The sequence below is a fragment of the Chionomys nivalis genome, chromosome 7, assembly GCF_950005125.1.
Source record: "Chionomys nivalis chromosome 7, mChiNiv1.1, whole genome shotgun sequence".
Taxonomy (NCBI): Eukaryota; Metazoa; Chordata; class Mammalia; order Rodentia; family Cricetidae; genus Chionomys; species Chionomys nivalis.
In genome coordinates, this window is record NC_080092.1 from 66,750,000 (window position 1) to 66,775,242 (window position 25,243).

The window sequence follows — 25,243 nt, forward strand, 5'->3', positions numbered from 1 at the left end:
TATTTTCAATATGCAAAATATAATATATAATAAATATTTTCCTTGGAGGTAAACAGAAAAATTAATTTTGTTGCAGGACAGTAATAGGAGTGGAAGGTTTTTACAAAAAGGCTAATATCACGGTCAATTAGCTGAAATCCAACTCATGGCTTAGAATCCAACTGTGTCAGCCTACTGGTGCTTATCTCAAACGGAAGTGCAGAGACACAACATCCTTTTAAAGACAAAGCTGATAAAGGTACATTCCTTAATATACAGAAAATTCTGGCCCACATTAAAGTGATAAAGGTTGAATAATATGATTGGAGAAAGAGTGGGAGAATTAAATTTGGGATAAACATTTGGAAAAAAGAAAAGTTAAGAGTCCAGAAGTTGGTCAACTAAGTAAGCAAAAGTGAGAGGCAAGAAACACATGCGACCGCTCCACTCAGGGTGCCGGTGGCAGCACGTGCCCGTCACCATTGCCCCCTACTACCCTCCTCCACCCCCACCCCCGGAGTTCAAGGTCACTCTCAGCTAGATAACAAATTGAAGCCAGCCTGCTGCATGTGTCTAAACCTACAAAACTGTATACGTCAGCAAATACAACATGAGAGAAAACAAAACCACTGAGAACAATAACCAATAAAATATTGGGCTGGAGAGATGGCTCAGCGTCTAAAAGCATTGGCTACTCTTCCACAGGATCCAACATTCTAGTTCCAGTACCCATGTATGTGCGCACGCTTGTATACATATGCGTTCACTTTGTGTGTGTGTGTGTGCATAACTCTTACTATGTTTTGGGGTGCTGGGGATAGAACCCAGGGCTTCACACATACTCAACATGAAATCTACCACTGAAATACACACCAGTTCCAAAAATGGTGCATACCTGTGATCTTAGTTCTTGGGAGGCTTAGGCAGGAAGATCCTGTGTTCAAGACCAACCCAAAAATTTAGTGATATTTTGTCTCAATAAATGATTAAATGTGCTAAAAATTATTGTTAAAAAGATTCCTTTAGTCAGTATTTACTATTAGGTTTTCAAGGATTCATTTCTTTCTCTTTCTAATGCAATGAAACTTGCTTATTGGAATGGGATTTGGTATAAGATTGGTTATTTTGGATCAGTCCCAGAGCACTGAGTTACTAAAGGTAAAAAGGTGATCCAGTGGCTTAGATCCCAGGGACATTATAAGCTCCTACGTGAGATACAGGAAGCCTAGCCACTAATGGTCCCATCAAATGAAACCTTACTAAACACCTGTTAGAGAAAAAAAAGCCATGAAAATCATTTAAGTCCAGTGGATCATAGCATTGGTCATTTTTGTTCCAGATAACCCTCTCCTGTGATATTCTTTATTGTCTTATAGGATAGATATTTCACAAGAAGGATTTAGTTTCCTTATGCGTGCATTGTCTGATATAGCCTTATATTTTTTAAATTATGAAATTTCTCATTAAAAATACTTCTTTACAAAAGAGTCAGTGCCTTTATCCTTGCAGATAGACAAGACTACCAAAAATTCATAAAAAAATCAAACTCACTGAGAAAGATTAAAGAGAGGTGGGAATTGTGTGGCAATCCAATATACAAATAATACAGCACTAGCTGCTGATGGCTATGCCAGCCAGTGCTTCAGGTGATGTCACCACAGGCACTCTGCACAGATGTTTATAAGCACTTCTAAAGGATTAAATACTTTGTATTTTATTTTAAGCAGAAAACAAGGCTAAGTCATATTTTAGAAAAATGTAGAAATGGCTCCTTTTAAATAATTAGTGTATTGAACAGAAAGATCCACAAGAATAAAAGTAAAGCTTTATGGAAACAGAAACAGTGCCCGGATTCAAAACCATATAATAATAAGATGCACAGTAGGGATGTAGTTAAGGGTGCTCATTAGTTCCGCACACAATCTGAGGAAGCTTTACGTGGTCCAGCTACCATTCAGCTCTCTGCTCTCTACATATACCTTCCTTTCATGAATGGCCAGCTTCCAACTGGCAGAGCTGGCGTACGGCCTATGTGCTGTATATACTTTTGACCATAAATGTAATGTTAAGTAATTACTTCTTGTGTATTAAACATTTAAGACAAATTACTTGATAATTTCTGCTATGTATTTCAAAGAGTTGGGAAAATAAACCAGCCAAAGCATTTTTCTTTGAGTCTGTAACAGTTACTATTGCCAGTTATTTGTCCATACTGAGGGAAGGCATCGCGGAAGCCGGGGGTACAGCAGAGGCGCAGCGACCTCACTATCTGCTATATGTCAGGTACTCCTTTGCATGTCCTTCTGTGTTCCAATTTTAACTCTAAAAGCATCTCTTGTTGTTACTAGCAAAATGGTCTATCTACCTCCTACTCTCAAAAGGCCAGTAGCTCACTTTCGGGACAATCATCTTGTTCTGAATGCTGATCCGAGGAGACTCTCTGATCTACTATGATGCTATCCTTGTATAAAAAATTGTAAATATTTTTGAAATTCTGAGAGCTTGTGGAACATCTCTGAAAACTAGTAATATACAGAGTGTTAGATTTTGGAAAAAAAATTCATGTATTGGTGGTTAAGTTGGGTACCTAACTGCAAAATGATTTGTTTGATGTTTTTCGTGTAGTTTAATGATTCCTCTAAAGGTGATTTCAAGCCAGGTGTGACACAGTACACTCGACCCAGAGCCTGGAAGACGAAAGAGGAGAACTGGGAGTTCAAGGCTGGAATGGAATACATGAAATCTTGTCTCAAAAACAAAAACAAAACACCCAACCAAACAACAAAAATGGAAAAAGAAGGGCAACTCTCCACAGGTATCAAAAATGCTCAAACTGCACCAGTTAAAATAAATATTCAGCGTTCAAAGTCACCACACACATCCGTATGTTCCCAGAGTGCAGATAAGACAGCTGAACTTTTCTATACAACAGTATGCTTTATTTTAAGCATTTTGGAACAAAAACGGACTCAGAATAAAATACCAACATATATTCCTTTAAATTGCTTAAAGGATTTGCAAGCCTTTATAGTCCTAATGTCCGTATTTTATAAATGAAATGAATTCCATGAACGGCAGGGTAATAACGCTATGCGAGTATCAAGTCTGAGGCCCAGCGAGGCGCAGAGGCCACGTTTCTGTCCTCCTCCACGCATCCTCTCCAGGACCTGACTACTCCTTAACTGTGAATTAAGATCCACAATAGGAGAACTGGTTTCTTCCAAAACAATACAGAAATCACTTTCTAGATTCACAGATAAATTCCTGCCTTGGTAAGCTGTCGATTTAAATTTCATGAATCAGATCTAAAAGCTATCAAAATGAGAGCAAATACATGCATGGGTGATAACGCACTTACTCAAAAGAACATAAAATATAACTACTGGGAATTTTTGACTTGATAATAAACCATGCAGAGTAGTTAACGCCTTATAAAGTTCTAGTTCAGGCTGGATTCAGCTCCATGCTAGAATGCCCCTTAGCATGCGAGGCCCTGGGCTTGATCTCCAGCTACACATACACGTACCAGACTCTCAATTCAAAGCATCCTAAGAAGTCTAAATGTCCATTCTTTGGGCGAAAAGTCAGTGGACGCAATTTTGGACTGTGAGAGGTGACTGCCTTTTATAAATACTGATCAGATATACAGTTCCACTCCCTGAAACTTGCACACCCCCAAAATTCACAGTAGATTCCTGTTCTTTAAGGGAGCATATTTCAGAGACTGTCTTATATATAAGTACATGTGTACATATATACACACATATATGTAACATTTGCTTATTTATTAAATTTACATGCCAAGTTTTCCAATTTAATAGTTACAGAATTAAAACTTTATACCAGAACGTACCACATCGCTGGCACTTCTAGGATCTGTGTACTATTTTCATATATGTGTACATGTGCATGTGTACATGAGTGTGTGTACATGCGTACACGTTGTGGTCTGTGCATACGTGTGTGGAGGCCAGAGATTGAGGCATATCACTCTCTATGATGTCAGGGGAGCTAAAAATTTAGAATTGATACTTGGAATATTTCAAATGACATCCTATAACTGCATATAATTTTGTTCCTGATATTTTAGTTTTAGCAAACAAAAATGCCCCAATTTCAAGGAAATATGTACACTCTTTCCTTTTTCATTCTAATAAACTAGTTCTAAACAATTTTTTTTTCTTTAGACTTTGAAAGAGGCCCAGAGCCTCAGTCTTCCACGCGCTGGGAAAGCAACTGCATACGCTATGCCCAACCTAAGAAGGCTAATGAAACAGCAAGCTTCTGAAGATAAACTATGCTTTCTAGAAACATCTTCTGCAAATTTGAATTAAAATATACGGTAACATATGGATGAAGTGTGTCTAAATTTAACTGAGCTTAATCTTTGTATATTAGTATGAAGCCACATTAAGTGAGCTATAAAATATGAGTAACTGTGTGAACTTGGAAGCCTCAGGAAACTAAATATTAGAGGAAAGTGCTCTGTATGATCACTTGATTAAAACTCTAGGATAAAACGTGTATTTCTGAGCATAAAATAGACAAATCTGCTAATGAATTAAAACGGAAATATATGTAAAAAATTAAAATTATAACATTTACCCAAAGTACAAATTATTATTTACACAGTGAGGCTCAACAAAACCCTGACAGCATTACTTAACGTCAGGGAGCCCCTCCCACCACTGCTTATAGGTCCTCACGTCTCGCGTGAGCTTTCCCAGCTCTAACTCGCGTACACGAGTTGTCGGCTCTGTTCCTTCCACCGGAATGACTCCACTCAACTTTGTGTCTCTGCAACCTTTGACTTTCATTTCTGGCTGAAGCCAGTTACAGTTTCAAAAAGGTCTTCTGCTGAATTATTACTGGATCTATCGGTTTCATCTACTTCAGTCTTTTCTTCATCAGTATCAACAGGATCAAAAAGTTCAGGTGTGTAACACAGAGAGTCGTCTTCTGCTTCTGTTTCAATAGCTTTACTTGAGCCGGAACGCCTGCGCTCTTCACTCACTGGAGGCAATTCACTATCCGGATGTAGGTCTTTCTCTGAGCAGAACGGCTGTTTGGAATGGTTCTTAGCGGGAGTAGCGCCAACCTTCATTGATGGAGTCATGACTTCTGACTGAGAGCAAGGTGCTAATGATGCGTTTGCTGTTTTGTTTGAGGACACACATTTATCTGTGGGTGGCAAAGCAGTTTTATCTTCTGTTTTGAAGGTGGAAGAAGCAGAGGCGAGGCTCTCTGATGACACACGTGCAGACGTGCAATCCTTTCCTTTACTAGTGAAGTGCCGTCTCAGAGAATTAAAGACAGGCCAGCTGCTGGGCTCTGCTTGCTTCCCGAAAGTTGGGCTTGAGGATCTGGAAATGACATTCTTCTCTGTTTTCACTGTTTGAACAGACTCTTCTCTTAGTATTGGATCACCTAGGAACATAAAACTTAAATCAGTCTTAACTCTGTGCTCCTAGGTAACATTAATTGCTGTGTTAAAATGCTGTTTTTTAATTAGAAATGCTTTAACAGCAGCTAAAGTCAGTATTTAATAGCAGCTACCCACAGCAACACTGAACTTTCATCTTGGAATTTAGAGGAGAGAATGTCAACTCTAAAGAAACAGTGGTACTCCAGTAGTTCCTGGCCTGAGTTAAAATCCTATTTGCAAATGACCAAAATATAAATGCTATGAAGACTACAGTGCTGCCCAAGAAGAGGAAGGGTAAAAAGGAAGAAGAAACAATGTGGAGAGGGAACAGGCCGAGGGAGCCCTGCAGTGTAGAGCGCTGGCCCAGCATGTGCAAGGCTCCAGCCCTGTAGGGGGAAAGAAAAAAGAGAAATTTGCCTCAAAAATCCACTCATTAGTGACCAAGAAAAAGACTAACCCTCTCAAGAACACTGAGGGTTGCAAGGCAACCATCATGCTATTCCTCAAATTATAAAACTGGTCAGCATGTAGGACTAGAACTGGATCCTGGGTTTCCTGATTGCCACTGTAACATCCTTGAAGCCACTCTGATACTTTCTTAAAAGCACACAGCATAAAATATTTGAGAACAGGGATGTTTAAGCTACACTGATTATTAAAATTAAAATTATACCCAATCTCCAGAATCGGGCATTTTTTTTTCTTGTTACAGGACAGATGGCAAATATTTTAGATTTTTATGGTCCATATTATGTCTGTTTCAACTATTCAAGTAGGCTAGCTATTCTAGTATAAAAATATAATTGCTCAACTTCGTTGCTTTTGGATTATGTAAACAAATAAATAGGACCTAGTTGCATTGAACTTTAAACATAAAACAAGCCAATAGGATAGGCCAGGGTTCAATCCCTGATACAGTCCATGAAGACAGGGTTTTTTATCATTTGGAACAAATGATTCACATCTCAGGGACCTTTCAATTACAGAGACTTGATGCAGTTAAGGCTGGCTGGCCTTGAGTTCTTTCTTTCTTTCTTTCTTTCTTTCTTTCTTTCTTTCTTTCTTTCTTTCTTTCTAATACTTTTGTATTAGTATTACTACTATTTCTGTCTAAAATCTGACATTTATTTATTGTGAATATGGTGATGGGGGTGTGCACATCAGGCATGCACACGGAGCTCATTGGGACACCTTGCAGGAGTAAGTTTATTCTTTCCAGGTTGTCACACGTGACAGCAAGTACCTTTACCTACTCAGCAGTCCTGGCCTGGAATTCCTGATTCTCTCACCTCTGCCTCCAGCGTGTTGGATTATGGGGTTACAGGTATGCACCATGGTACCCAGTTTAGCTCAACTTTTATAAAGCCTTTACAACAACGTCTACCACTTCTATAGCATCTTACAATGCTATATTTATTATCTTATTTGAGTTTTACAATTCAACTTAGAGGGCTAGGCAGGAAGGTTATTCACATTTTCTACTATAATTTTAAAAGGCCAAGTGGCTTGTCACAATTACAATGCTAGTTAAGTGGCAAAGTTAATGGAAAAGCAGAAAATACACTTTGGTATTTTAACAAAAGTCTGTTCTCATTCAAACATGCTGTATTATCTTATGAATACTTCATGCTATAAACTAACATATTTCAGGAAATTAATCTGTACCCAAATCATTATCATTGCCCTATCACATCATGAATAGGTAAATGGGAAGAATTCAACATACTTTCCTTCCTCCTAGAGACGCTGTGACTCGGTACAGAAGGGTTTTTAGCAGTCATCCGGGGATGTTGCAGCTCCTGGACACACACTTTCGCTTCTTCTTCCCTAGAATTTTCTGGCGATCGAGGACTTGCTTTGGACACGCTTGTCAGAGAGCTATCCTCCCAACAGGCCACTTTCAGAGTAGACGCCCTGTCTTTTATACGTTCTCTGTCTTTTTCGGATCGACTAGTAACTTTCTGGTGCCTTTTAGAAAACTCAGTCAGGGACTCCAGGGCACTTGCAAAGGTTGAGTGGTGCTGGATCTGCTGCCTCACCCATTTAGAGAGTCCTAAAAAACAGCCGGAGCCAAGTGAGAAGCTGGTTACTTAGTTACCAAAATATTTATGCATTAAGATTAACTTTATTGTTTCTAGTGAAGCAACCTAATTTGCATTTGAACATAAGGAATGGTTTTCAATCTTTTACATATTTGAATATATAAAAAATATATATATTTGCATGTATATGAGCTATGAAGGGATTATGGCCTGAAAAATGCATCATTAGTTTCAAAATACTTAGCAAGTTGAAAATGCAGGCAGTGTGCCTAACCCACCCCAGCAGAGCTTAGCCACACAGGGAGCTGAGAGCACCACATGTTTGCTGCTGTGATCACTGGACACACCGGGGGTGCAGTCCCTGCTGCTGCCAGCATCTCAGACACCCATCACCAGCTAGGCAAAGAGCAAACCGCTCTGCATTGCGGTTTCTGCTGAATGTGTGTTGCCTTCACAGCGCGGGAACGGTGAACCGCTGCAAGTCAGACGTGTCCATAAATTTAGTTTTATCAAAATTCCTCAAAATTGGACCAGTAATATAAGTCTGAGGGTGTACGTGCTGTGCAAGCCTGAGTTCAGCTCCTGAAACCCATGCAAAGGTGGAAGGAGAGAGGTAACTTCCAAGTTGTCCTCTGACCTCTACACTTGCCCAAGGGCACCCCCACTACATCATACACGCTCCTATACAATAATAATGAATATTGTTATTTTTGGAACAATTGTGCTTTTTAAAGTTATTCACTTATTTGTGTGTATGCGTACATGCGTGTGTGGTAAGCACGTGTGAACATGGCTTGTGAGCTCATGAAGGTCGGAGGCCGACGTTGATGTCTTCCTGTATTATTTTCCACCATACTTTTTGGAGACAAGATCTCTCCTCAGTGAACCTAGAACTCACAGTTTTGGTTACAATGGTTGGCCAAGCAAGTCCCCAAGATCTGTTTTTCTCCTTCCCTGCATTTCTGATATTACAAATGTATGCACCCTCAGCCGGCTCTCACGTGTGTGCTGAGAATCTGCACTCGGGCCCTCAAGCTTGGGCAGTAAGCATTTTACTCACTGACCTGCCCCTCAGCCCCGCAACTAGCAGCTCCAAGTCACCAAGGCATTATACGCTTAAAGACGATAAAACGGGGTTTCACGTAACCTAAATTATAACACTGTAATTTCAACAAAAATTTGTCATTAAAATAAATTAAAATAAATTTAATGCATCATGTTAGTATTACCAAAGGAAACACTTCATAATTTATAAATATCCAAAAATTAAAATAATACAGAAATTGGGAAATATTTGATTCTAAAACATTAATAAATCTGAATTATAAAATAAAAATTTGAGTTTTTATTTTTTAAGAAAAACACTAACATTAACTTTATTTTAAAAAATGAGTGTATCAAATGGAAATGTGAAATTCTCTAAAACTGAAAAATTTTAGTGCTATCATTTCTTCATTTTGACCTTTTCATAAACAAAGAAAGTCTTTTTAGTACAAGAAGTCATTGGCAGTCTTTGAACACTCGGCAGGGTCTGAGCTCCACCTACTGACTAAACACTAGTACTTAGTATTTTTGTTTTTAGTTACTGCTTGATCTGAGGTGCTGCTTTGTTTAGATACAACAAAAGTAGGGGGGAAACCCCTTAGAGCAATATACTCTGCTTTAAATGCCAACAGCCCCGTGACAGCGATCATATTTCCGGCAATGACTGAAGACTGTCACAATGGATGCAAACCATGGGCACGGACCACCTGTTAGACGGCTGTCTACATACCTTTCTGGCCACCTGCACTCTATTTCCTTTTAGGAAACACTGCTTTGACTAATATGAACTTTATTTTGTATGTATGCATATTGTCTACGTGTGTGCACACCCTTGTGTTTGCCTATGTGTGGATGCTGGAGATTGAAGTTAGGCACCTTCTTTAATTATTCTCCACTTTATTTTGAGATAGGATTTCTCCTTGAACTAGAAGCTTGCTAGTTTGGCTACACCACCTGGCCAGCGAGCTCCAGCGAGCTCCAGCAAGCTGCCTGCCTCCCTTCCCTGCAGCACAGGAGTTACAGAAGTGCTCCCCGCACTTGGCTTTTATGTGGGTGCTGGAGATATGAACTCTGGCCCTAATGTTTACATGATAAGCACTGACCAACTGAATCATCTCCCTAATTCTTTAAATAAATTAATTTTTGAGGAAGACCTTTTTCTTTGACAATGGTAAATAAAATATTGCTACATTATTAAATTATGTATGACATCCTATAAACCTGAGATGCAATAATTAATTTAATAGTTGATGACTAAAAAAGTTTCTCATTTATAAAGACTATTCACAAACACATGAGAATTCAAAGACTAACTTCAGTTAGTGGAAACTGTCCATGTTTGATCTCATGATTCAAATTCTCAGTCAAATTCTTCATTATTAACAATGAAGCTACAGAGGTCTAGAGAGATGGTTTAGTCAATACAGTGCTTCTTGACAAATACAGAGACTTGAATCTGCTCCTTAGAACTCATGTTAAAAAGCTGGGAGTGGTGGTGCACACGTGTAATCCCACTGCTGAGGAAGTGGAACAGGCAGATCCCTGGGACCTATGGCCAGCCAGCCCAGCTAGCCAGTGAGATACTGTTTCAGCAAACAAGCAGATGGCTCCTGAGGAATCACACCTGAGGTTGACATCCAAGTACATACACACACACACATCTGCATCCCCATGTACATACATGTTCTCTCTCTCTCTCTCTCTCTCTCTCTCTCTCACACACACACACACACACACACATCTGCATCCCCATGTACAGACATGTTCTCTCTCTCTCTCTCTCTCTCTCTCTCTCTCTCTCTCTCTCTCATACACACACACACACACACACACATCTGCATCCCCATGTACATACATGTTCTCTCTCTCTCTCATACACACACACACATCTGCATCCCCATGTACATACATGTTCTCTCTCTCTCTCTCTCTTTCTCTCTCTCTCTCTCTCATACACACACACACACATCATAAAAATAGAAGCCAAAGAAAATACAAAAAAATTATGATGGCAGAACAGGAAACTCCAGATCCCACGTTCCTCCTATAGAAACATGGATCCAATAATTCATGGCCCAAACCCCTTTATGAGAAATCCAGAGACAAGTTAAAAAGTTCTAGAACCCAGGCTAGAGCAGGCAGGAGGATGTGTGGCACCTTCTCACCATAGTCCCTGGCTAGGAGACTGGAGAGTAGGCCCAAGGTTCCAAACCATTTGCTTCTGTCTGCTCTTGTCTTGCAGTGCTGGCCGCAGGCTGCTGCTCCAGAACCACAGCACAGGACAGAGGCTGCTCCAGCTCAGCAGCGCTTCAGCACAGAGAAGAATAGTGAGGAAAGGGTGCCAGTTTTCCAGTGAACTGCCTAGGACTGGTCTGTCTCAGCCACTAGGGAGCACTCACATTGTACGGCTCATCCTCCAATGCCTGGAGCTGCTGAGAACAAGGGAGCTGGATGGGGAGCAGGCTGCTGCTTAAGAGGCCTCACAACAACAGACACACAAGCATGCACAACAGGTTCTGATCTCTAGGGAGAAAAGGGGCAAAGAGAGAAATTGGCAAGGCCGTCGTCTAATTAGGTATCCACACTGAGCATGCAAAGACATTAGATCCACACAGAAGATCAGAGGGGTGCCAGCCGCCTAGCAGGGCTCGCAAGTGAAGGTCTTTCTATGCGAAGGTGCTGTAGTAAAGACTTCCGAGAGAGAGGTGACGTTCATCAAATGTGTGTAGAGACCAATACAATGTTACAAAGACACAGGGGACACAGCCCCATCATAGGAATGAGGTGACTGCAAAAAGGATGAGAGCAGAAAAGGGGAGGAGATACAAGAGAAAGAGTATGAGAATTAATCATCAAAGAGATAAAAAAAAAAGTCTATTTTGGGACTCCTAGAAAAGATGAAGCAGTTAGGAAAGCTTATTTATAGAGAGGTGAAAGGAGGATCAGGAATTTGAGACTAATCTTGGCTACAGAACAAGTTTAAAGCCAGTCTAAACTTCATGATGTCCCCCAAAACACAGAATAAAGACAGGTGCATGCCCTTCTGAGAGCACTCTGGATGCAGAGGTGGGTGAGTGGACTTCTGTGAATTTGAGGCCAGCCTGGTCTACACAGGGAGTCCTAGGTCAGCCAGGGCTGCAGAGTAAGACCCTATCTCAAAACAAAAAGTTTAGTGATGCAAAATGGTTTCATGCTTGTAATCCCATTATTTGGAGAGCCAAGGTAGACCAGGCTCCCTCTTTAAAAAGCAATAAATTAAAACAGAAGATAGATCATAATCAAACTAAGAACAAAGCAGAAGAAAATTTAAAAGCAGCAAGCAGAAAGCAATCCATCATAGGCAAGGACACTTCCAAAGACTGTCAATGGATTTCTCAGGAGAAATCTCACAGGCTTCCAGGGAATGAGATGATATATTCAAAGCCCTGAAGAGAAAAGTCCGAAACTACTAACTAGGAATGCTGTATCTGGTAAAACTGTCCATCAAAAATGCAGGTGAGACAGACTTTCTCAGATTAACAAAGGCAGAGGGAGTTCATGACCGCTAGAAAAGGGAGCACAGTAGCTCATGAAAACACAGCTGGCTCATAAAGGTAACTGAATAGGCAGTTATCAAATATGCAAATGCAGTAACAACCCCTCCCCATTTTCCAGGGCTGAGGACCGAACCAGGACCCTTGTAAGCAGAGAAGCATTTGACCACTGAGCTACATCCAAGTACCACAAATCACTTTTAATTTTGGCATAGAATCTAAAAGATAAAAGTATACAAAATAATAATCAGCATAAAATATATAGGTAGATTTATAACTTTAAAGGGGTAATCTGTTGGTGACAGAAAAGTAAATGTTGGGGCTGGGGACTTGGCTTAGCGGGTAAAGCATTTGCCATTCAACAGTGAGAAATGGAGTTTGACTCCCCAGAATCCACGTAAAAGCTGGATGAGTAACCCCAGCACTCCTACAGGGATAATGGGAGGCAGAGATGGGAGAATTCCCTGGAGCCCTTGCTTCCTGACCTGGAACGCACAATGAGATAATGACAGATACCTTGTTTCAAACAAGGTCGAAGATGAGGACAGCCATCTGAGGGTGTACTCTAACCTCTACGTGTGCACCATATCAAGTGCTTGCCCATATTCACACATGACTGCATCACACACACACATACACACATATATACATGTGTACACACACATACACATGCATGCACACATATACACATACATAAAAGCAAATGTTGAGTAACGTGGCAAGTGCTGTGTAGCAATTTCCTTGGAGATAAAACTGTCCATCTTGGAGCGAAGCCCATTAAGATACAGTGTGTTCTAAAGTAACGGTTCTCAACCTGTGGTTACAACTCCTAGGGGGTGGGGTTGAATGACCTTTTCATAGAGCACTGGAAAATATAATTTACATTATGATTTATAAGAGTAGCAAAAATACAGTTATGAAGTAGCAGTGAAATAATGGCTAGAGGTCACCATGAGAAACTGTATTAAAGGGTTGAAACACTAGGAAGGTTGAGTGTGGCAGAATATTTGACCACACTGTGTGAAGAAGTGTCTGTACCTTCTGAATGGTTTAATAAAGAGCTGAATGGCCAGAACTAGGCAGAAGAGGATAGGTGGGATTTCTGGGGAGAGAGGCACTCAGGGGAGACTCTGAGAGGAAGGATGCTGAGGAAGTCAGATGTGCTTTAGCGATGTATCGTAGGGAAGGGAGGCAGTGCGCCACGTGGCAGAACATAGACTAATGTAAATGAGTTAAGTTTTAAGAGCTAGTGTGGAACAAGCGTAAGCCAAGGCCAAACTTTCATATTTAAGAAGTCTCTATCATTGTTTAGGAGCTGGTGGTCCAAAGAAAGTCCAACTACACTGGAGAAGCACTGTTCTAAAGGGAGGTGAAACATTCTCTCTACCCTAGAAGCGCAAAGGTTTCTGGACCAGATACGCCGTCCTCCTTCTTCCTTAAGTGTATGTAAGCAGTAAGAACTGCTGGAAAGTACTCAGGCCAGCCAAGTACCAAGAGGCAGGGCCCAGCCAATGAGCACAGAAGAGGTTCAGACCAACTGAGCCAGCTGGAAAAGACATTGTCCAGTCTGCTGAGCCGCCTGCAGACTGTGCAGTGTGCTCCAGGCTTCCAGGTTTGCGTACAAACCATAGAAGAAAAATAATAAAGGGATACCTTCAAAAGATTGATCTTCATAAATATCTGCTGGCCTAGAACTTTCATATGATCCAGTGGCTTCATTCTTAAATATGATAAACTGTCCAGCCACCATGTTCACTGTAGTCCCCAGGATCCAACAAGCAGAAACAACCAAAATACCCACTTGGAGATGAACAGAGAAATACACCCTGCACAGACTGCACAGACAATAAGGAGGTCCTGTTGGGTATTTCAAGATGGATGAACCTTAAGGATAGCATACTAATTGAAACACAACAGTCACAGAAGGCCAGACATTGCATGACTCAACTTTGCAGGCATCATCCAAGTTGCTGGACTCAAGGGGAAACGGCGGCTGCCACTGTATGGGGGAGGACAAAATGGCGAACTGATGTAAAGTTAGTGCAAAGTTTCAGGTACTAAGACTATAAGTTCTACAGATCTAATGTACAATAATGTTGACAGCAGCATTATATTAAACACAATTATATTGCACAAATAGGTTGATTTCATGTGGCTTTTATCACTAAGGAAAAACAAAGCCTATTAGCAATTTTTACTCTAAACTGAGAATCTTACCCGATGTATAGCGATCTCGGTTGCTATTAAAACGATCATCCACTAGAATAAGAGCTCCCCAATCATTTTTGTGTCGAATACACCTACAAAAAAGGGAAAATAAAGTGTGTATAAAGCACTGAAAATAAAGCAAGATTTCCAGAGGGATAGTTTAAAAAATGGTGTATCAGCTGTGATTACTGTGCTCAATTCGCCTGTTAAGTCATTTAGTCACTCAACTGATTTCTAATATTAAAAACGTGATGACATCTCTGTCTGCCGTTCCTTCTCTTCTCACTCTGGAGTGTGGCGTTTTTACTCCTTCCCTGAGATGGGATTTTAAGGGAGCGGCAACAATTATATGTTCAACTTTTACAGTTTAAACTTTTTAATTTCATATGACATTCTTCTCGGATATTATTTTACAGTAAACTACAGTTTCCAGGACAACAGATCACATAACGTAAGGCAGAGCAGGATGAAGTTATATACTGTCATTATTACAGAAGGGTGTTGAAAACCAATAGGAAGTCAGGGAAATCTATTTTGGGTTCACTTTCTGTTTAAAGTGGGTTTTGGTAGAGAGGCATTTAAATTAATAAAACATTAAAGAGAAAAAAAGGGTTCACCTTTTCCTTTTCCATTGTTTTTACTGCCTTGCTCAAATGAATCATGCTTACTTGAGAAATGATACCATACTACAGGTGAAGCAGACGGTGAAAAAACTCTTGTGTCTTGGCTGTAAAACCATCTGGTGTGCTTCTGAAGGCTGTTATTATATTCCACAGACCTTACTACTCCAGATAATTATAATGCCCATGCAGTCTTTAAAAAAGATGACAATGAGGGGCTGGGTAAGTAAACTTATGGGGCAAGCATGAGATCCTAAGTTCAGATCCCCAGAACCTACAGAAAAGCCAGGGTGATAGCACACTCCTGCATCCCAGTGCTGAGGGGTAGAACCAGGTAGATCCTGGAGTTCTCTGGCTCATCCGTCTGGCTAACTTTAAGAGCCATATTCAATGAGATAACCTGTAGGCAGAGACTGCTTGTTTGTTCCTGGCCGTCCAGACCAGAAATAATCACATAGAAATTGTGTTAATTATAACATTATTTGGCCAATAGCTTAGGCTTCTTATTAACTAACTCTTACATCTTAAATTAACCCATTCCTATTATTTTATATTTTACCACGAGGATCATGGTTTACTGGTAAGGTTCTTGGACGTCTGTCTCCTTCGATGGCTACATAGCATCTCCTTGACTCTGCTTACTTTCTCCCAGCATTCAGTTTAGTTTTCCTGCCTATCTCTATTCTGTCCTGTCATGAGCCCAAGAGCTTCTTTATTAACCAATAAAAGCAACACATATACAAAAGGACTTCCCACCCCAATAACCCATACATACTCCACACCACTCCCCCACATGCATGCAAGACATTAAAACAATTGATTGGCTTCTCTTTACTTCAGTTTTCTGCATGTGTCTTTCATAAGAGTGCTTCAAATTTATAATCAATTTTTTTTTTTGCTTTTTTTTTGTTTTGTTGAGACAGGGTTTCTCTCTGTGTGTATCTTTGTAGCCTGTCCTGGTACTCTTTCTATAGAGCAGGCTGGCTTTGAACTCACAGAGATCTGTCTGCCTCTGCCTCCCAACTGCTGGGATTAAAGGTGTGCATCACCACCACTGCCTGACTATAAACACCTTTATATCAATTAGCACTCATAATAAAAAACATTCATTTCATTGTTATTTTTCATTAAAAACTTTATTATAAAAAAGTTCTTTGTGACAAATTTCCCTGAAAATCAGTGTCCCTGAAAATCAATAAGTGACAATACAATCAATAAAATACCAAAGGCACAGCATTGTGTCTTGATACTTCAAACGCATGACTTCTGTGGAACTTTGAAAAAACACATTTTGAAGCTATAGAAATTAGTTGGCAATGTAGAACGTGGCAAAGCAGCAAAGCTTACATTTTCCACCATTTGTCAAGCAATTCTGAAGCATGAATGTCAAGCTGAGACACAGGAAGTTGCTGAGAATGCAAGTGTATGCATATATGGGAAGGGACACAAATATATAAACAAGCAATTACCTGATGATAAAACACACGCTAGCCGGGCGGTGGTGGCGCATGCCTTTAATCCCAGCACTCGGGAGGCAGAGGCAGGCGGATCTCTGCGAGTTCGAGGCCAGCCTGATCTACAAGAGCTAGTTCTGGGACGGGCACCAAAGCTACAGAGAAACCCTGTCTCGAAAAACCAAAAAAAAAAAAAAAACAACAACAACAACACATACTACAACAGAGATAATGTACACAATCTCATAGGACATGACTTCACAGGTTGTAACTGCGACTATGCCATATGAATAGCATGGAAGCTCATGTTCCAAGGCAGAAAGGCACGACAGAATAGGGAAGGCTTCATGGTGAAAATATTAGTGGACAGAGGCAGGAAATATAGATGAAAAGCAAGCCTGTGGTTTTAAAAGTATAGGTGGGGCCAAGGGTCATTTAATAACTATCTGACCTTAGCCAGGTAATTTACATTCAGATTAACCAGTTTGAAAACAAAACAAGAAAATTAAATTATGAGGTTCCAACTTGTATTGCTATTAGGTATTATCAACTGAAGAATCAAATGTGCTAATATGTGGAGTTTATAAATTATAACAAATGCAAGTGGAATCTGTACGTCACAAGTTTTCTTGAAGCTCAATGTGTTACTTATATTAATATAAAAATCAATGAAGGTAAGAATACTTAATTTTCTAAAAATAAGTATAACAAATAAAAGTCAAGAATTTAAAAATATATATTCAAGATTTTCTAAAAACTATTAGCTGAATATTATACTTCAAACAGAAACAGGCAGCGAGAACAAAATGCTCAAGAAAAACATGCAGGGGGAGGGAAATGGGAAACGGGGAGCAGTTGGAAATTTTAAGTAAAAAAGAATAAAAAAAAATACAAAACGAGAAAAAAAAAAAAGAAAGAAAAACATGCAGTGTATTTGGGGGGCAAGGAAAATGGGATGTCAGACAGAAAAGACAGCAAGATAACAGCAGTTCAACAATGTAATTGGTTTGAAGGGAACAACAAAAAATTAAAATTAAATTTAAAACATTATTTCTGAAATGACAACTTAAAAAGTTCTCCCACAGCTTGGAACAGCAACGGTAGTGTTAGTAGTAACAACTGGTGAGTGCGTGCCACAGTTCTCAACCCACACTTCTAACATCTATGAAAGACATACTTTCCTAGAGTTCAAACTAAATAAAATTTTACCACATTGATTTTTTTTTTTCCTTTTTGAGACAGGATTTCTCTGTGTAGCCCTGGCTGTCCTGGAACTCACAGAGATCCACCTGCTTCTGCCTCTTGAGGGCTAGGATTGAAGGCATGCACCACTACTGCCTAGCTTTCCACACTGATTTTTTTTTTTTAAATATTTATTTATTATGTATACAATATTCTGTGTGTATGCCTGCAGGCCAGAAAAGGGCACCAGACCTCATTACAGATGGTTGTGAGCCACCATGTGGTTGCTGGGAATTGAACTCAGGACCTTTGGAAGAGCAGGCAATGCTCTTAACCACTGAGCCATCTCTCCAGCCCTCCACACTGATTTTTAAAAGTAGCAAACATTACTGTTTCTTCTCCGGCACAGGCAAAACTGTAACACTGTAATTGACTTACTCACCTGCCTAGAGCCTGATTTAAGGCTCTGTATGCTTGAATTTCATACCACTGACGGCCAGGCAAAAGGCCTCTCAGTTTTGAGTGGTGGTCATTATATTGTCGCTTTAGTTCAACCTAATAATTTAAACATCAAAAAAGTTGTGGATAAGTCAAGCTTATTTTAAACATATGAATATCTAACATTTAAAATTTTATGTAGAGTAAGTATTTTGCTTTTCAGTTCTGAGTTTTTTCAGCTCATTCAAGTCCTAATCATTCTTACTCATTTCCTCACAGCTCTCAGGAATCTAATGATTTATGTGAGAACATTTCCACACAACAAAATCCACACGTTCTCAGTGCGTAAAGTAAGTCCTAGCAAATGCGCAGCCTGTAAGCATCAGGTAATTACAATACAGATCATTTCCAACACTGGTATCTTCTCAGTCGATTGTCTTCCTCAACTCCTGGCTGTGGCAGCCACAGACTTGTTGTGTTGCCTTTTCTGAAATTTTAAGTAAATGTTATTAGACATTCTGCACTCATTTTTGTTTATACTGACTACACAGCATATTTGGGAATTCATATTAAAGTAAATGTAACACATACGTATTCCATTTATTTATACGTGAAATGTGTATGTGTGGTTTGAATGAGAACAGCTCCTGTAAGGCTCATATTTGAATGCTTTCTCACCAGGGAGTGGAACTAGTTGAAAGGTTTGGAAGGATTAGGAAGTATGGCCTTGTTGGAGGAAATATATCACTGGGGGTGGGCTCTGAGATTTCAAAAGCCCATACCACACCTGAGGATCAGGATGTAACTCTCAGCTACTTCTCCAGTATCATGGTGGCTGCCAAGACGATAATGGACTAAGCCTCTGAAACTACAAGTAAGCCCCCAGTTAAATGTTTCTTTTTAAAAGGTCACGGTCTCTTCATATCAATAGAACAGTGACACACACACACACTCACACACACACTCTATCTTACTTTGTTTTTTCCAGTTTCATGATCCTTGCTTTTTGAATGGAATGGTTATCCGATTTATATTCAATAAAGTTATTGTTATAATCAGGTTTAAGATTACCATATTGCCATTTTTCCTACTATCTCATCTACAATTCCATTTTTCTTTTATAAAAAAAAAAATTTCTAGAGAGGCCACAGGCCCTGCCATTATAATGACCAAGTATGTAAAGGAGAGATGGGAGAAAAAGAGATGTCTAGGCCGAACCACCATGTCTGGGACCATAGCCCTACCATAGTATGGGTCTGTGTCGATGTTCAAGGGTCATGGTGAGTTGGTCCCACCCCTCTCCAGGGCTGCTGGAGAGCTGGCCTGGATACTGTGAGCATGGTAGAGCTGGCCCTGCCCCTCTCCTAGGCATTTCAAGAGAGCTGGCCTAGGTGGCATCCAAGCCCACATCCAGGGTTTTGAGCTGGTCTACCCCAAAATCTACCCCACCTGCTGGAGCACATGAAGGGGTTGGTCCTGCAGAATCAAAGTTGCAGGATCTCCATGACCCAGGGTAACAGCAGGATATCCGAGGGGAGTCTCAGTGAGGGCCAGTACCAGTGGTATAGCAGAAGCCAGAGTCTTCAGACCAGACCAATGACACATTGCAATGAACATTTGAAAACAAAGCTGTTTCCATTTATTTTTTATTTTACGTAGATGATTGTAGTATCCTCAGAGGCCATAAGAAGGCATTCAGACCTGGAACTGGAGTTACAGACGGTTGTAAAACACCGTGTCAGTGCTGGGAACAGAACCCAGGTCCTCTGGAAGAAACTCCTGAGCCTTTCTCCAGCCTCTGGTGTTTCCACTTTTGTCCTTAGGGATTGCTCTAGAGTTTACAACACACATCTTAACAATACAATCCACCTTAAAATAGTATGATGTCACTTCACAAATGGCATAAGAACATACTACAATTTTTCTTTTCATGTGTTTTCTGACTTTGTAGGGAATGGCGGTGCACCTGTCTGTATCTTCTGCATGAGTGCAGGTCTAGAGGACCAGTGGGTTTATGGTTTCCTTTACATTTGGAAAACTTCTAAGCGTTACTATAATTCTGCTTCCACGCTCACTCTTCCCGGACTTTAACTTTTACAGATGGCACCTAACTGGCCCAGTACATTTTTATCCCAATACATTTTCCCATATCTGGATATGGCATAGAAGCACTTAAATTTTTTTTAATTTCTCCTTTTATCATGTTCAGGCTTTTCTCCATCTTCTTTGACTATATGAAACATAAAACATAAGATATTTTAATGTCCTTATCTGCTGACTTTACCATGTCATTTATGGTTTTGTTTCTAGTGATACATTTTCCTTACACTAGAGGCTGTATCTTTCTCTGTAGTCTGCTAATTTCTGATTGGATCCTAGACACGGTGACAGTACACCAAAGGGTCTCCTAATTTCTGATTGGGTCTTAGATGCGGTGACTAGTAACCAATGGTTGTTTGCTTTTGCCACAGTAATTTCAGTAGTGCTATGTTTTCCTAGGCTGAGATAGGTGACTTGGAACCAGCTGACCCTTGAGCCTTATTTTCAAAAGCAACGAGAACAGCTCCAGAGCAGCCTGCAGTCTAGGGCTAAAATTTATTTCAAGAAAAAAAAAGAGAAACTTTTTTATGACCAATGCCCCATGTATTAACAGCTGCCCTCTATCCCACGGCTAGCAAGAGCACAAAGCAATCCCAGCATTTTATAAGGAGTTGCCTGCCTACTCCTTCCCTGACTTCAGGAGGGTCCACTCATGTCTGTGCCAATCACTATTCATTTAATGGTTCAAGGTGGTTCCTTTGCAGATACGTGACGCTTTCTCCCTGCACGGTTCCATCCTCTCTGGTACTGTGCCTTGCAAATTCTCACTGCAATGAAACCTTTCACAGCAGTGAGATTACTAGGCTCTGGCTCTATTCTTCCCGCACCGTGTGCTGTGGCCTGGTACTGCGGGGCTCATCTAGACAGGGTTTCTCTGGGTAGCCTTGGCTGCCCTGTGTCTAGACAGGGTTTCTCTGGGTAGCCTTGGCTGCCCTGTGTCTAGACAGGGTTTCTCTGGGTAGCCTTGGCTGCCCTGTGTCTAGACAGGGTTTCTCTGGGTAGCCTTGGCTGCCCTGTGTCTAGACAGGGTTTCTCTGGGTAGCCTTGGCTGCCCTGTGTCTAGACAGGGTTTCTCTGGGTAGCCTCAGCTGCCCTGGAACTCACAGAGATCGGCCTGCCTCTGTCTCCAGGGTGCTGTGGCTGAAGGCATAGTGTTGGGTATCTAAAAACAGTGTTTCATCGTAACATTTGCTTTTCTAGTTCTTGTAAGCAGGTGGGCATATCTGGTGTGTTATTGTCTGGAGACTGAATTTTCTATTAAAATTTAAGGAAAACTTTGCCCGTACACTAAGAGAACTGTTTAATATGCTTCCATTATGAAACACTGCCAGGGTCTTGCCCACCTCGCACACCATGTAACCTTTGCATATGTTTTACAGTCACCTGCATAGGGGGATTGGTAACTTTGCCACTTTAATTCTTTTTACCTGCAAATGTGATACTCTGGTCAGGAGAGTTATTAAACGTTTAAGTAATTCTTTCTAAGATAGCAACTCAGACTTGGTCCGTGTATCATCAGGGGCTTGAAAGAAGACAGATTTCTGCAGTGTACAAGCTTCACATCGCCAGAGTTCAGAGCTTTTACCCCACTGCACGTCATCAACAACACACTCGTTTCTTTCTTTTTGTTTTCCCCCCAAGACAGGGTTTCTCTGTGTATCTCTCGCTGTCTTGGAACTCACTCTGTAGACCAGGCTGGCCTCAAATTTACAGAGATCCGCCTGCCTTTGGCTCCCATAAGTCCTGGGATTAAAGGCGTGCGCCACCACCGCCTGGCTACATTAATTTCTAAGTTAAAATGCTAGGAAAGTTTTATTATATGGGATAAAATAACCCCAAAGTTAATCGTAAAAAAGTAGGCAATAATGACTGATGTGTTCAGTTAGATCTTTAAACAAACACTCATTTAAACACCGTGGTGCTGATCTACCAACACAAGACCTAATAAATCAAACTGACAAGAATCTGGATACAGATCACTGTTTATTTGGCAGAAGGGGGAATTTTAAATCAGTGGGAAAAGGATAAACTATTAAATACTGTTAGGGACAACTTTTGGAAAAGCAAGGAAACATGTAATAGAGTTGTATCTCCTTATATCATTTAAAACAGATATATTTAAGGCACTTTGAAAAACTTATATTCTTAAGAAAATTATTTATAATTCCACTGTGGGAAAGACCATCCCAACTTGAGCAAGCCTACAAAACAAAGGTCACGGGGGAAGCCTTAACCAGCTGAACAATCTTGCCAGCTCCTAGTTAAAGGTCTGGTAGTGAGTGTTCAGGGTGTCTCATCCATGGCTTGCCAGACAGCACCTAGCTCAGGCTAAGAACAGGAAAGACACATAGTCAAAGAACACTTGGGGGTGCTGTAATTGCCAGACTGGTGATAGCTGTAATTACAGGTTTAACCCCTGACAGCCATCTGAGACATCAAAAAATGCCATTTGCCATGTTAGTAATAAAGGCAATTCAAAGTAATGCCCATTCTAAATCAACCCCAAAGACTTAAACCAAACTGACAAGGCCCAAGACAGTTTCAAGATCGAGTATTTTTCTGAGAACTCAGTAACAAATCATCAAACCATTCACACACACACACACACACGTTCAAGATGACCAGATGCCAATTGAAGTGCCTATAAAAACAAAAATCAATATCCCACAGAAGAGAATAGGACTTAAAAATCTCTATAATATATTATCTATAATGTCTAGTATACAATTAAGAATTACTAACAAGTTGGGCAGTGGTGGCACATGCCTTTATCCCAGCACTTGGGAAACAGAGGCAGGTGGATCTCTGTGAGATCGAGGCCAGCCTGGTCTATAGAGCGAGTTTCAGGACAGGCTCCAAAACACAGAGAAACCCTGTCTCGGAAAACAAAACAAAAGCTGACTAACAGAACATGACACACATTAGGGAAGGGGAAATATAACAGTCACCAGCAGTGGAAAGGCACCAGGGCAGCGCCAAGGACTTTAAAGTAAACATTGAAAACCTATTTAAGTAACATAAAAACACATAGTTTGGGGGGATGGTGGCTCAGTGGTTAAAAGCACTTACTGTTCTTCCAGAGAACCTGGGCTCAGCTTCCAGCACCCACATCAGGTGGCTCACAACCTCCTCTAAGTCCAATTGCAGGGGATCTGATCCCCTCTGACTTCCAGCAGCACCAGCATACCAGTGGTTTAAATAAACCTACAAAGGAATGCATATGCGCGTGTGCGCGCACACACACACACAAATAAGTAAATCTCTTTTTAAATGATAGTTTAATGAATAAACTCTAGATAATCTTGGCAGAGAAGTAAAAAAATATTTTATTTTAAAATGTATGTGTATGTGCATATATGGTGTATACATTGCAAACATGTGAATATATAGGCTTGCACACTCATATGCACACATACACAGACCACAGCAAGACTTCAAGAGTCTTCGTCTATTACTCTATGCGTCATTGTGACAGGGTCTCTTACTGAAGTGAAGCTTGCCATTTAGGCTAGACTAGCTCTTGGGATCTGTCTGTTTCAACCCCCCAATGCTGAGATTATAGGCATGTGTGTCCATACCCAGCTTTTTGGATGGATCCTGGAGATTCAAACTCAGGTCCCCATGCTTGCAGAACAAGCATCTTACCCAATGCACCATCTCCTCAACACTGGAGGTGGACATTTTACAAATTCAAATGGGAATGGTATAACTGAAAAATAAAGTAACAGAAAGGATTTTACTGAATGGGTTTAGTGGCTGAGAGTGGAAGGCAGAAGCACGAGAGAGTGGCCAGAAGAGGCAATCAGCAGCAAGCACACCTAAGAGCAAATTACATACGTGCACAGCAAAAAGACACTTGTGTAAGAGAACCTATGCATATAAAAGCATTCAGTGACAGTCTAAGCAAACCAGAGTTAAATTAGTACTGATGCATTTACTATAATACACCAAGGGCTGGCAGAGGGCAGCTCAGTGTGGAGTTCTTAGCTGGCATGTGTGAGGCTCTTGGTTCAATTCCCAGTACTATTAACACATTCTGCCATGTGCCTCATAAGCCTCTGCTGATTAATACTGATATCAGCCCAAGAATGAACTGCTTTTTTACACAACAAAGAAGTTCTTCTTTAAAACTATTCAAGTTCAAAATATTCTAGTGGACAGTTGTCTCTCCATGCTGATAGGTCCTAAGTGAAGTCAACCAACCACTGATGGAAAATATCTAGAGCAAAACAAAAGCACCCTGGGCTATCCTGAAGACATATAACCTTTCGTCATTCTTCCCAAGTCCTGCAGTAAAACAACTATATAGCATTTACATTGTACTAGGTATTGTGAATAATTTAGAGATGATTTAAAGTACACAGGAGAACAGGCATAGTTCAGATCCAACACTACACTATTAAGGAACCTAGCATCTGAGCATGTTCTTTTCTCCCTGTTTTCTGGAATCAATCTACCACAGATGCTGACAGGTGACTGACTGTATTACAATCTCAGAATGTTTATACTAATTGAGTGGGGAAAAAAGGAGCTAGTCTGAAGTAGCTCTTAAGGATGCTGCAGAAATGCAATAAAAAAGACCATTTCAAGTATGAGAACTGAAACAGTATAGGAGAATCGTGGAGGCTGAAACACTGAATTCAGCGTAACATATGCAGTTTGGGCTGGGTAAGCCATTATGCTAGGTAATAGGGATGCAAAGGTAATAAACAGAAAAGACTACATGCACAAATGGCTACCAAACAAAGATGTGAAGATGTTAATGTCAGCTGGGCAGTGGTGGTGCACGCCTTTAATCCCAGCACTTGGGAGGCAGAGATAGGCGGATCTCTGAGAGTTCGAGGCCAGCCTGGTCTACAAGAGCTAGTTCCAGGACAGGTGGGGCTTTTACGCAGAGAAATCCCATCTTGGGGTAAAAAGAAAAAGATACTATGTTGACTAGAGTATATGGAAGTTAGGAAAGTTGAGAAATGAAGATAATCCATGAATGTATAAAAATAGTGAGGGCCTGCCCTGGAGAAGTAAAGGAAGAGAAAAGAGGGCCAGTCTGAAACACAATGTCAACATACAAGACTAGAGTCACCAACTAGAAGCGAAGGAAAATGCCAAACGTCTTCTAACTAGAGAGAAGTACAGTAGGTACTCAGAGAAGGTAAATATGTTGGAGGAAAAAGGTGAACTTGACTTAGCTTAGGTTAAACTTCTAAACAATAAGTAA

At 40.5% G+C, this 25,243-nt stretch overlaps 1 protein-coding gene across 1 annotated transcript in view; it reads right to left on the reverse strand.

Moving 5' to 3' along the window:
- Nucleotides 1–3,057: 3,057 nt before the first annotated feature.
- Nucleotides 3,058–25,243, reverse strand: part of Brip1 (BRCA1 interacting helicase 1) — a 113,526-nt gene continuing 91,340 nt past the window's right edge. Inside the window, exons 16-19 of the mRNA XM_057775036.1 lie at nucleotides 17,930–18,042; nucleotides 14,241–14,323; nucleotides 7,131–7,457; nucleotides 3,058–5,406 (exon numbers count right to left, since the gene is read on the reverse strand). Of these exons, the coding sequence (XP_057631019.1) occupies nucleotides 4,793–5,406; nucleotides 7,131–7,457; nucleotides 14,241–14,323; nucleotides 17,930–18,042 (1,137 nt within the window). The 3' untranslated portion in view covers nucleotides 3,058–4,792. The remainder of the gene's footprint in view (nucleotides 5,407–7,130; nucleotides 7,458–14,240; nucleotides 14,324–17,929; nucleotides 18,043–25,243) is intronic.